This window comes from Schistocerca piceifrons, chromosome 4 (genome assembly GCF_021461385.2).
Source record: "Schistocerca piceifrons isolate TAMUIC-IGC-003096 chromosome 4, iqSchPice1.1, whole genome shotgun sequence".
In the NCBI taxonomy this organism is placed as follows: domain Eukaryota; kingdom Metazoa; phylum Arthropoda; class Insecta; order Orthoptera; family Acrididae; genus Schistocerca; species Schistocerca piceifrons.
This window is the reverse complement of record NC_060141.1, coordinates 269,414,685-269,427,646: the sequence shown is the minus strand read 5'-3', so window position 1 is coordinate 269,427,646 and position 12,962 is coordinate 269,414,685. Positions and strand designations below refer to the sequence as shown.

Genomic DNA, 12,962 nt, shown 5'->3' with positions numbered 1-12,962 from the left:
CTAAAAAGTATATAAAGAATCAGTTAGCAACAAGGTGGCACGCATGCTTTATAATGTGTAGTTGTATAAGCTGTAAATGTGAGACAGTCATAAAATATTTACCAGTAAGCTTAAGTTACAAGATTAAAACCACTTATATAGATAGTCTCAACTGGACTAACCATGCCAAAAGGTCAACACTGAGGCCGCTGTTTACAGCTACAAGACAGTGTACATCATACCAGTCTACAGATGTTCCACAATACCACCTAAGCCACTGGAGCGATTTCAACCAAACTTCGCACACATATCAGTTACTGTCAGGAAAGAACCACAGCATGATAACGACCACCTCCCTCTGAAATGGGTGAGGATGAAACGTATAACAGCACACGACGCGCAAATAGCCAGAATAAATTCATGTAATATTTGAGAAGAGAGCTCTTAGTGACTTACAACAAACTTTAGACACAATTTCAAGCCTTTACAAGACTTCTTCTCGCTGAAACACACAACAAAATGTTGGAAGCCGTATGAAACGTGACGTTTTAATTTATTATTTCTTCACTATTGAGTACATTCGCGCCACATTTTGCAGACAGTATTCACATATACCTCTAAATTTACCAGCAAAATTATATCATTGCACGATACATAGCTCAGGAGATACGAAGTCATAAACACTGAGATGCGTGAAAACAAACGTGCAAGGCGGAATTCGCCAGAGATACATGTGGACTATGTGTAGAAATGTGAGTGAAATATGTGAAATATATGTGACAAGTGTGCACACCGGCAAAGCTGCCAGTAAAAAACCTCCTAAACCCTTGGATTAATTTCAACCAAACTTGGTACACATATTACTTACTATTTGGAAAGAAATACCGTGGGGGTAAGAATGAGAAACTTCCTATTGGGATGGGGATGATAATGTAGTGAAAGAAGGAGCAGGAGGAAATGAACAGAGGGAGGGAAGACGATGAGAGGGACAGAGAGAGGATGGAGGAGCGGATGGACAGATAGGGGGATGAAGGCGGAGATGTACAGGGAGAGGGGGAAGGCGAAGACCGACAGAGAGAGGGGGAGGGGGTCGGACTAATAGAAGGTTGGAACAAATACACAATGTGATCAAAAGTATGCGGACACCCCCAAAACATACTTTTTCATATTAGGTGAATTGTGCTGCCAACTACTGCCAGGTACTCCATATCAGCGACCTCAGTAGTCATTAGACATCGTGAGAAAGCAGAATCGAGCGCTCCGCGGAACTCACGGACTTCGAACGTGGTCAGGTGATTGGGTGTCTCTTGTGTCATACGTCTGTACGCAACATTTCCACACTCCTAAACATCCCTAGGTCCACTGTTTCCGATGTGATAGTGAACTGGTAGCGTGAAGGGCCACATACAGCACAAAAGCGTACAGACCGACCTCGTCTGTTCACTGACAGAGACCGCCGATAGTTGAAGAGGGTGGTAATGTGTAGTGGGCAAACATCTATCCAGACCATCACACAGGAATTCCAAACTTTATCAGGATCCACTGCAAGTACTATGACAGGCGGGAGGTGAGAAAACTTGGATTTCATGGTGGAGCGGCTGGTCATAAGCAACACATCACGTCGGCAAATGCCAACCGACGCCTCGCTTGGTGTAAGGAGCGTAAACATTGGACGATTGAACAGTGGAAAACGTTGTGTGGAGTGACGAATCAGGTATATAATGTGGCGATCCGATGGCAGGGTGGGGTATGGCTAATGTCCGGTGTATGTCATCTGCCAACGTGTGTGGTGCCAACAGTAAAATCGGAGTCAGTAGTGTTATGGTGTGGTCATGTTTTTCATGGAGGGGGCTTGCACCCCTTGTTGTTTTGCGTGGCACTATCACAGCACAGGCCTACATTGATGTTTTAAGCACCTTCTTGCTTCCCAATGTTGAAGAGCAATTCGGGGATGGCGGTTGCATCTTTCGACCGATCGAACACCAGTTCATAGTGCATGGCCTGTGGCGGAGTAGTTACACGACAATAACATCCCTGTAATGGGCTGGCCTGCACAGAGTCCAGACTTGAATCCTATAGAACACCTTTGGAGTGTTTTTGAACGCCGACTTCGTGCCAGGCCTCACCGACCGACATCGATACCTCTCCTCAATGCAGCAATCCGTGAAGAATGGGCTGCCATTCCCCAAGAAACCTTCCAGCACCTGATTGAACGTATGCCTGCGAGAGTAGAAGCTGGTATCAAGGCTACGAGTGGGCCAACACCATGTTGAATACCAGCATTACCGACGGAGGGCGCCACGAACTTGTAAGTCATTTTCAGCCAGGTGCCCGGATACTTTTGATCACACAGTGTACATACCAGGTCAGGAGTGGGTACTCAGATAGTAGAGTATCCGTATAAACGTTGGATTTGGAACACTGTTGCGGACATGGTTGGTGGCAGTCTGTAGACTAGAATACTCTTTTTGCGTATATTTAAGTAATATAGGATGTCCAGATTAACTATTCACATTTTAACATATTTTTGTTAATGTACACATAAAACAGACAACACTATCAATCGCAGCATTCACTGTAATGGAACTCGAAATGCTAGGAATTCCAGTAACAGAGAAAATCAGAGATTTGTGTTCAGATTGTTTTATGTGTTTGTCGGCAGACGATGTGCAGCGGCGACGCGGGAGGGCCTGTGGTGTGCCTTGTCAACCGGCGTCTCCAGCTATTCGGCCTGCTGTCGGCTAGCTCTGCGCCAGAAGAGGAGTGTTGTGAGACGCCGGTAGCGTGGAACTTAGTCACCTTCCTCGGATTCTTCCGGTCAGTATGTTGTATCATTCCTGATGTTCGGCGTGTGATAGTTTTTTATTTTGTTTCTCATTACCTACAAGTGCTTCGTTTTCCCTAATATAAAGGGCTATCAAAAAGTTTCCGTTCGAAGGCCACATATTCCAAAATCGGTAGGTCAATCTGGCTAAGTCACTGTGAGCATTTAGGTAATTATCTTACCACCAGGTTTAAGATACCCGTTTGATAAAACACGGCGTCCTGCTTCGTGGAAAAGTCTATGACTGCCTGCTGCAATTCTTGTTCAAAGGGAATCGTCAATCCTTCAAGGCCGTTTTTAAGGGGCCAAAGGCGTGATAATCACATGAGGAGAAATCAGGACCATAGGGCAGGTCCTGAAATGTCTCCCACTTGAGTTGGCGTAACGTATGTGTTACAACATGTGCAATTTGGGGACGTGCATTATCATGAACTTGGCGCATCGCTCCACAGCAGTGGTTTTTAACAGACCTCCTGCACCATACACATTCATTATTCTCTGACAGATGTCTACCGGTATTTGTCCTCGGTAGTCAAGAAAGGAATAACAGCACGTAGGTCCCGTTTGGACGCATGAGATAATGACGTCGCCATAGCTGGCGTTTCCACATTTGCCACACGCACGTCGGCCAGACACGAATTTCGCACTAATCCCTTGCCTACATGTCGATGCTTATATACCCGCATTGGAATCGTGCTTCGTTGCACAAATGTTGCAGTAACGCCCTCAGACGGAAACTTTCTGATCGGCCCTTGTATTATTTTTATATTATCTTAGATTATCTTTAGATTTTGGCATTACTTTTTGTTTTTCTTGCGCGCATGATTGATATTAAAATTAAAATCTTTCTTCTTTTTCGTTTTCTTTTTATTCTTTCTTTTTCATAATGTCTTAGGCTACGTGATAAAACTCCAGTTACGCAGTAATAATAACACCAGGGAGTTTAAACGTTGTCTAAAGGAATGCTTATGCTATTTAATGTTACGTGACGAAACATAGGTCATGTAAACTCTCTGAAGTGCAATCATGAAACTAATTCAATGAATGTCAGTTATGTACTGCTCTGAACTGTACTAAGAGTTATGAAGATGCAGTGAGCTCATCCCTAGAAAAGTTCTGAACTGCTATCGGAAATTAGTCAGATCTAAGAATGTTAGCCACTGAAAATCCTGAACGCTAGCAAAGGATTTATACATACCTAAGCCGTATCAACAGTTTAATCACTTTAAATTATGTCCTGAAAGCGGGATGACTTGCACGCTTGACACGTGACATACCGCAACGGAATTTCTCTTTGCTCCTGCTCTGCATCGCGTGGACTCGTACAATGGGAAACCTACTTTATTATCTGTAAGAAAATACATTGATGTACCTCGTTTTACGCAAATAAGCAGCTTCACATATGTGGAAGGACATGGTTACGATGTTGGGAAGAACGCTGATACAACTTTGGAAAGTTATGCTCGACGTGTGCAAAACATTTCTAGCAACTTTGAATGTATTGAGTGTTTCAAAAGGATGCATACAATTGAAGGAGGTGATGGAGGAGTCGAAATACAACAAATTTGGAACTGTAACTTATGGTCTTGGAAGTCATCCTGAGTAAATAAGAGCTCTGGAATATCAGGAACAACAAGAATAGTCAATGCACAAGCAGTTTAGATTCAACAAAAATAACGGACATTTTACTCAGCAATGTTGCACGTTGCACAAGATGTTATAAATGGCATCCACGATATTCAGTATGGGCCTAACATCTTCACAGAAAATTCTGCTGCACTCTGCCAAGGACACCAAGTATTGCACGAACCTCATCAGACGCTGTAAGTATCCTAGCATGTTGCCTAGTCAGAAAATGGGTGTCATATACACAAGACTTTTGATATGTTCCACAAACAAATAAAAAGATTCAAGAGCTGTCAGATGAGGAGAGCGAGGTGGTCATGCAGTTGGAACTCCCCTTCCAATTCAGTGCTTGGGATATGTGGCACTGAGTATATAATTTTCTTCTACAGTATAGCCGGCACGGCAGCTCAGCGTGTTCGGTCAGAGAGCCGGTTGGCCTCTATAATAAAAAACTGAGTGGAAGGATCAACCCCCGAACTTGAACAGGATGTCTTGCGACGTCCGCAACGGCCAAACACGACGATCCATAACGAACAAAAAAAAAAAAAAGCGGTTCTAGGCGCTTCTTTCCGGAACCCCACGGCTGCTACTGTCGCAGTTTCGAATCTGCCTCGGGCATGGATGTTTTTTATGTCCTTAGGTTAGTTAGGTTTAAGTAGTTCTAAGTTCTAGGGGATGATGACCTCAGATGTTAAGTCCCATAGTGCTCACAAGGGAACCTTCCCATCGCACCCCCCTCAGATTTAGTTGTAAGTTGGCGCAGTGGATAGGCCTTGAAAAACTGAACACAGATCAATCGAGAAAACAGGAAGAAGTTGTGTGGAACTATGAAAAAAATAAGAGAATATACAAACTGAGTAGTCCATGTGCATGATCAGCAACATCAAGAGGAGTGTGGGGTCAGGAGCGCCGTGGTCCCGTGGTTAGCGTGAGCAGCTGCGGAGTGAGAAGTCCTTGGTTCAAGTCTTCCCTCGTGTGAAAAGTTTACTTTTTTTAATTTCGCAAAGTTATGACCTGTCCGTCCGTTCATTGACGTCTCTGTTCACTTTAATAAGTTTACTGTCTCTGTTTTGTGACTGCACCGCAAAACCGTGCGATTAGTGGGCGAAAGGACGTGCCTTTCCAATGGGAACCGAAAACATTTAATCGCAAGGTCATAGGTCAACCGATCCCCTCACAGGAAAACACATCGGATATATTCTATACGACACTGGTGGCGGCATGTGCGTCACATGACAGGAATATGTTGTCGACCCACCTAACTTGTACACTTGGCGTTTTAGGTTTTCTTGTGGATGTGATAATCACTCCCAAAAAGGCGACGAAAACATAAGAGTTTGTCAGATAATAATCGTCTGAAAATAAAAAATTAAAATTTTCACTCGAGGAAAGACTTGAACCAAGGACCTGCTCACGCAAACCACGAGACCACGGCGCTCCTGAGCTCACATTCTCATTGATTTTGCCTATCTTACGCATGGACCACTCAGTTTGTATATTTTCTTATTTTTTTCATAGTTTCACACAACTTCTACCTGTTTCCTCGGTTGATCTGTGTTCAGTTTTTCAAGGTCTATCCGCTGTGCCAACGTATAACTAAATCTGAGGGGGGTGCGATGGGGAGGTTCCCTTGTCAGAGGCATTTGAACCATTTGCTATTGGTGGTGGTGCTGTGCCCCGTTGTGGCTGTTACGACAATTAGAGAACCCATCTCCGGCGAGCCGTGCCTCATCTGTGAACAACACGTTGCTTATAAAGTTGAGCTCATTCTTACAACGCCAAAGAATTAATTCATAAAACTGAACGCATTGTCGGAAATCACCCATATCCGAACCCTGAAGCACCTGTATCCCCGAGATGGTGGTGGACGGTTAGATGTTCGAGGCTGTAATTTAGGACTGCTTGGATATTGAGCACGGTACTGGTGTTAAGCTTTGTGTGCATTGCCAGTAGCTCAACCATACCCGTAATGTACGTCTCCCAGTTCTGCAGACGTGTGCTGTTCCATTTCGCAGAGTAGCCCTAGTGTACATACATCACAAACACTGCACTTACCTTGCAGTGTACACTACCGATCCACAGCAGTACTGCAATGTAAACAGCCCTATTTCAGAGCGCAAGAATCAGAAACTGATGTACGTACACAGCAAATGATACACAAGACCTTACAAGCATGACGACAGACAGAATGCGCTTAAATGTCGAGCAGTTGTACGTACCGAGAAAAAGTACTTTATCTCTGCTGAACTTACGGTGCGTGTGCATTAACTTTTCCTGTTGTTCTTGACATTCCAAAGCTTTCACAGGCTCAGGGTTACTTCCAAGATCATAAGTTCCAGTGCCAAAGTTATTGTATTTCGACTCCTCTATCAACTTCTTCAATGTTGTGTGCAACTTTTCTAATCTCTCTGTATTGATACTTTAAATAAAAATAGCAAAGATATAAAGTTCCAATTACAGGCATTAATAACGTAGCTAATAGCTGAAAGCTCAAAATGCATGACCCTGTGTTGCAGAGGTACAATATACACAATATTTTGCATTTGTTGGAACTACTAAAAGCACCAAGAAAACATAAGGTGGGAGGAGTATAAGACATAATGTAGACAAAGAACACGAAAAACAGGATGTTCATATTGGCCTCTTCATGTCTTGAATTATTAGTCGGCCGTTAAACACGTTACGAAGCGAATGCCTATTAATTGCAAACCCTCAGTTATGATCTGCCAAGCTGTAGCTTTAGTTTCTTTCTGTAATCAGCTTGAGGAATAAGGATAAATGTGGAAGATACTGATTACACGTATCATATGCTAGCTCCTCAGTATAAGCCTATGTACGTACTAGGAAGCGGCTCGAATAAATCTCGAATGGCTGGAAGATTATAACGTGAGCAGACGCAATATTTGCACTCTCTTGTTAAAAGAAAAGGTTGTGTAAAGGCATAGTAATGAATGTCCGCAGCTGCACAACGCGGCCCATCTAACGAGCTTTCCTTCCACCACAGCGATCAGTAGAGTAGTCGTTCTCACAAAGCACGTACGTGACTTTTCGACGACGGAAGATGACGTCTCCTTCCAGGTTACAACGTGAAGCGGGCCACGTGTCTAAGCTCAGGTCGAAAGACCTTTACAGTTCTAGAGAAATCGATTGTGAGAAAAGTAAAGATCGATAAATTAACTTGAGCTCTTATTAGTCTCGGATGGGGAAGTAAAAAGGTTTGAAACACGACAAGCGTCGATGTCGACATGTTACTATGTCACCGTCTTGAATTCTATTTTAAACTGACATGTGATTGGAATCTGAAGCTGATGTTTATCAAGAGACGCGTGCAGTGTGTTTCGGTAAGAGGACCGCAATCCATAAATCTGTTATCACGAAACTGAATGCCACTTTCGACTGCAGTAGTACAACGCACTTAGCACGACAATGGAAGAGCATGATGTCAAATGACGAATTAGCATCAAAAGATCACGACAGTTTAAAACCGTTTCTCAAGGAATTATGAGGGCTACGAACTCTGTGAGACTGGAAGTCGGAATTGAAAGAGAATTCAGTATGACATGATGGGTCGAGATGTGAATGATGATGGAACCTTGGGGAGAAATATCGGTGTTTTTATGAGCTTTCCACTAATAGAAGCATCGCTCCACCACCTGGTCATTTTTTTTCTTGCTCGTTCTTTTGATAAAATCGCATTCGAGTTGCTTTCACTTTTAGTTCACTTTTTAACATACTTATTCTGAAATGGCCTCTAGAATATTTTGCGGTTTTGTAGCGAACTGAAAAATTCTGTTGTATATTCAGAACGTATTTCCTGCTCCCCTCGAATTTTACCTTCTCTTTCTACTGCAATGAGTTACCTTTTTCCGTATTGCGGAAAAGGCAATAACTCTATGCCCATACGTACAAGTGCTAGTGCCAGTATGCTTTTCATTTCTCTTAACAAGCGACCAGTACGGTTTCTATCATCGTCACAACGAGTTTTCATTTGGTTCGGCCGTTAACGGTACGATCGAATTATACGTACAGGTACAAGCAGCAGTCTCAGGTGATCGTCAAGTTACAATTTTCGAAACTCATATCGGATGGGACGTTCCTCTCATGTCATTCTTCTTCCAAAGTAATGTGGAAGGGTCGCAATGGAACAATGTAAGAGCTGCAAGGAATTTAGGATTAGGTGAACGGAAATCGCACGTCAACGTCTGTAACGACAAACGTTTGTCGTGGGCGGGAACGTATCTAAAGATCCTGGCGCTCACCTGTTCCTACAACAAGGGAGATAAGATAATGTCGAAGAAAAATATACGATGGGGCAAGTCTGTATTTCGAAACCTGGCTACGAGTAGGTTAAAGAAGAGCCCGGGCCGTCACAGTTTCAACCGATTCCGCTGAGTGAATGATATAGCATAAGCTGACCTTTCTTGCCGTCGAAGCAAGTTACGGCTGCGGCAGGAAAATGTCTTGGATGTCGATTTCAGACCATACATTAAAGTAGTCCTTCCACTGGCACAGCCGCTCACAAAAACTGTTTTGAAAATGAATGTGCGTAAGAAAAATAAGGGATGAACTCTAAAAGCATCAAGTCTTGGAGTTTAGTTATCCTAGCAGTTCAAATCGCAAAAGAGACAAACCATAAATTAACGAGCAATGGTTTCTGCTTCCACTGGCCAGTCTGCATGCATAGCGCTCGCAGGACTTCATGGCGATCACCAACGTAAATGGGCTTCCAGAAAGCAACCACCGATCTGTTGAGTTTTTAAAGGCACTAAATTTGAAATCAAAGAAAACACTGGATATACCATTCTTATCATCCCCTCACGAGATCCGATGGTTTCAGTTGTGTGTCAACTGAGTGTTGTAATACATCAATGTAAAAAAAATCGCATTGATGTGGCACAGGTGTTTCTCTATTGTTTCAGCCGAACAGTGACGAACTACCCGACTTTATAAAGGTGAGAATTGAACCTGCGTTCAGGTTACACACGGGAACCAAATCCATGCAGTTGGTGCCTACTGGGCCTCTAATGGAAAAAAAATCTGTGAAAAATTGATTAGCAAACTTCACTATCACTCCCAAAAGAGCCTAATATCCTCTTTTAATCTAGAGGGAATTTTATCCGTCATCGTTTTTTACTCAGCTCGCTGTATAAATGCCAGTAGGCACTCTTGTGTCATCAAGAAGCTTCATCGAGCCATTAAAACAAGAGAAGAGAGCGGTTGTCGATGAGGACGAACGGTCTACCCGACGGGAGGCCCTAGCCACACGACATTTCCATTTCCATTGCACTATTATATACAGAGGTGACAAAAGTCACAAATATTGTGTCGGGCCTCCTCTTACGCTGCGTAGTGCAGCAACCCGACGTGGCATGGACGTAACAAATCGTTGGAAGTACCCTGAAGAAATATTGAGCCATGCTGTCTCCATAACCGTCTATTACTGCGAAAATGTTCCCGGTGCAGTATTTTGTGCACAAACTGACGTCTTGATTATGTCCCATAAATGTTCGGTGGGATTCAAGTCGGGCACCCGAATTGTCCAGAATGTTCTTCAAACCAGTTGTGAACAGTTGTGGCCTGGTGACATGGAGCATTGTCTTCCATAAAAATTCCATCGTTGTTTGGGAAGATGAAGTACATGAATAGCTGCTCGAAGAAGCCGAACGTAACCACTTCCAGTCAATAATCGGTTCAGTTGAACCAAAGGGCGCAACCCATTCCAAGTAAATACAGTTATGGGTGCACAACCAGCTTGTACATTGCCTTGCTGATAACTTGGGCCCATGGCTTCGTGGCGTCGACGCCACAATCGAACACTACCATCGGCGCTTACCATCTGAAATCGGTACTCAACTGACCAGGCCACGTTTTCCAGTGCCTAGGGTCCAACCTGTATGGTCACGAGCCCAGCAAAGACGCTGCAGGAGACGTCGTGCTTTAAACAAAGGGACGTGGTCGTGTTCTAAACAAAGGCACTCGCGTCGGTCGTCTGCTTCCACAGCCCAATTACGCCAAATTTCGCCGCGTTGTCCTAACGGATACGTTCGCCGTACGTTTCACATTGATTCCTGCGGTTATTTCACACAGTGTTGCTTGTCTGTTAGCACTGTCAACTCTATGCAAACGCCGCCGTTCTCGGTCGTTAAGTGAAGGCCGTCGACCACTGTATTGTCCATGGTGAGAGGTAATGTTTGAAATTTGCTTTTCTCGGCACACTCTTGGCGCTATGGATCTGGGAACACTGAATTCCCTAACGATTTCCGAAATGGAATGTCCCTTGCGTCTAGCTCCAACAATTCTGCGTTCAGAGTCTGCTAATTCCCGTCATGACGCCATAATCACGTCAGAAACTTTTTCACATGCATTACCCGTGTGCAAATGGCAGCTCCACCAATGCGCTGCTCTTTTATACCTCCTGTACGCCATCTGTATCTGTGCATATCGGTATCTCATGATTTTTATCACCTCAGTGTAGTCTACTCGGCCTGACGAGGCATGCAAACGGCCGTTTGTTAAGTTCTCGTTGGTACATTCTGAAAAATACCAGCCTATATTCATGATCTCACAACAGGTTGTTTTCTTTTAATTTCACTGTTTTCAAGGATCAAGTGAGCGAAAACGTTTGTAACAAACAAGAGGTGAAGACAGTTGGCTGTGAGGGTGTGTGCCACAGAAACACAAGAATAGACGATATACAGCAGTGAGGTAGTCTTCAGTTTGGCGCAGTCACAAGTATCGTTTAGGTTTATTAATTCAAGGCGGCTGCCATGACATACTTCTCACCTACAGTCATATATATGCCCTATACATGGACACCGTGACAATGGTCCTAGTGAAACATGCTGAAAACATCTAAGACTCCAGAAGTAGCCAAGTTTTCTGCATGAAAATTCAAGATGGTAGAAACAGATCAAATACTTTAAACAGTGACAAGGTGAGTACTTAAAAAATACACTGTCTGGCAAAAACGTGAAGCGCCCAGAGGCGGAGGAGGAAACGAAATGAAGCTTCACTGGTTGAGAGGGTGTATTGCGCCATTTCAATGATTACAAAATTGAATCAAATGTATAAAGAAGTCGACAATATGAACCCATTTATTCGTATGACACTACAGTCCCTCTGGCCTGGATGTATGAACTGCTTCGGTTAGGAGCGATGTCAAAAAGCTGTCGTATACTCTACTGCATCAAACCGACCCACATCTGTTGTAACTGGTCCTTGACATCCTGGATACTGACAGTGGGACTAAATTAACGACCGACATGGTCCGATATATGTTCCGTGGGGGGCAGATCGGGGATAGTGCTCGCCACGGGATTGCCTTTTCATAAAGCAGATATTTCATAGAGATACGACCCATGTGTGGACGAGCATTGTCGTGTTGGAAAATAACGCCATGGTACTGTCAAATGAGAGGTATCAGAAGAGGATGCACGATGTCTTTAACGCTCCACTATGTCGTCAGAGATCCCTGAGTCACTACCAGTCTTGACTTAACAAAGTCATACACCACGGCTTTCCATACCATGACGCTGGGAATAACACTACTATGCTCTCCAAAACATTGTAAGTATGCGAACTCTCCCTAAGTCGCCGCCATACAATAGTCATCTGGATTAGTGAAAAGCCACAATTAATCACTGAACACAATGCGACGCCATTCATTAGCGGTCCATGCTTCCAGTCACGGCACAAGTCCAAACGCAGCCGTTTGTGTTGTGGTTCTGGCTGCAGCTAGTCTCTATCCAATGGTATGACATGACACAGAATGTTGCAGGGAGCCCGTTACTTGTTCTTGGATGACAGGTGCAGATGCGAAGGAATTACAGTGTGCTTGATGCACAGAACAGCGATGCTCCCTCAATGGTGGTCAAACGTCGACTGGAGCCTTGACGCCGAGTATGCCTGCCCTAAAGGTCCCTTGCAGTCCCACATCGGTCCACTTTCACATCTGAGTGTCCTAAAAATCTGGATATTGCACAGCCAGTCAAATGCAGACCCACAACGAGGCCCCCTTTGAAACTATGTCATGTGCTGAAACGCTGCCTCACATGAGTAAGCAGTATTTCCGCGTCCTTCACAGTGATACTCAACATCTGAGACTGTTCACACTCTTTATGTACCCTACCAGCTCTGGTAACAACACTAAACCCGAAAATCACTAAGGCACACTGGTGACAGTTTTACCTGTGACAGAAAACTGCAACCTTAATCATTTATGTACCCACTGAAGATGTGTACATGAACGAAGTTACATTGACAATGGACAATGTCTTCTAGGCACTTCACTTTCTTTCTCAGGCAGTGTATATCTATGGTGGTGAGCTAAAACGGTGCGTTAGGCACAGCAAGAATTTGCTGTACTCTTTTCCCACCAGACTCCAATAAGTTTCAAGATGTTTTAGCCCATCTTCATATACTGTAAGTTTGATCAAATGATGGCTGTAGTTGCACTGGTGAGATCCTCTTCAACCCCTCCCTATCCTTTCTAACTTCCAAACTTTCGCAAGTAAGGATTCTGCCCGACAGGTTA

At 43.9% G+C, this 12,962-nt stretch overlaps 1 protein-coding gene across 1 annotated transcript in view; it reads left to right on the top strand.

Annotated features, from left to right (window-relative positions):
* Positions 1–12,962, top strand: part of LOC124795782 (ovochymase-2-like) — a 137,237-nt gene that overhangs the window by 114,624 nt on the left and 9,651 nt on the right. The window contains exon 5 of the mRNA XM_047259864.1: positions 2,642–2,796. Within this exon, the coding sequence (XP_047115820.1) occupies positions 2,642–2,796 (155 nt within the window). The remainder of the gene's footprint in view (positions 1–2,641; positions 2,797–12,962) is intronic.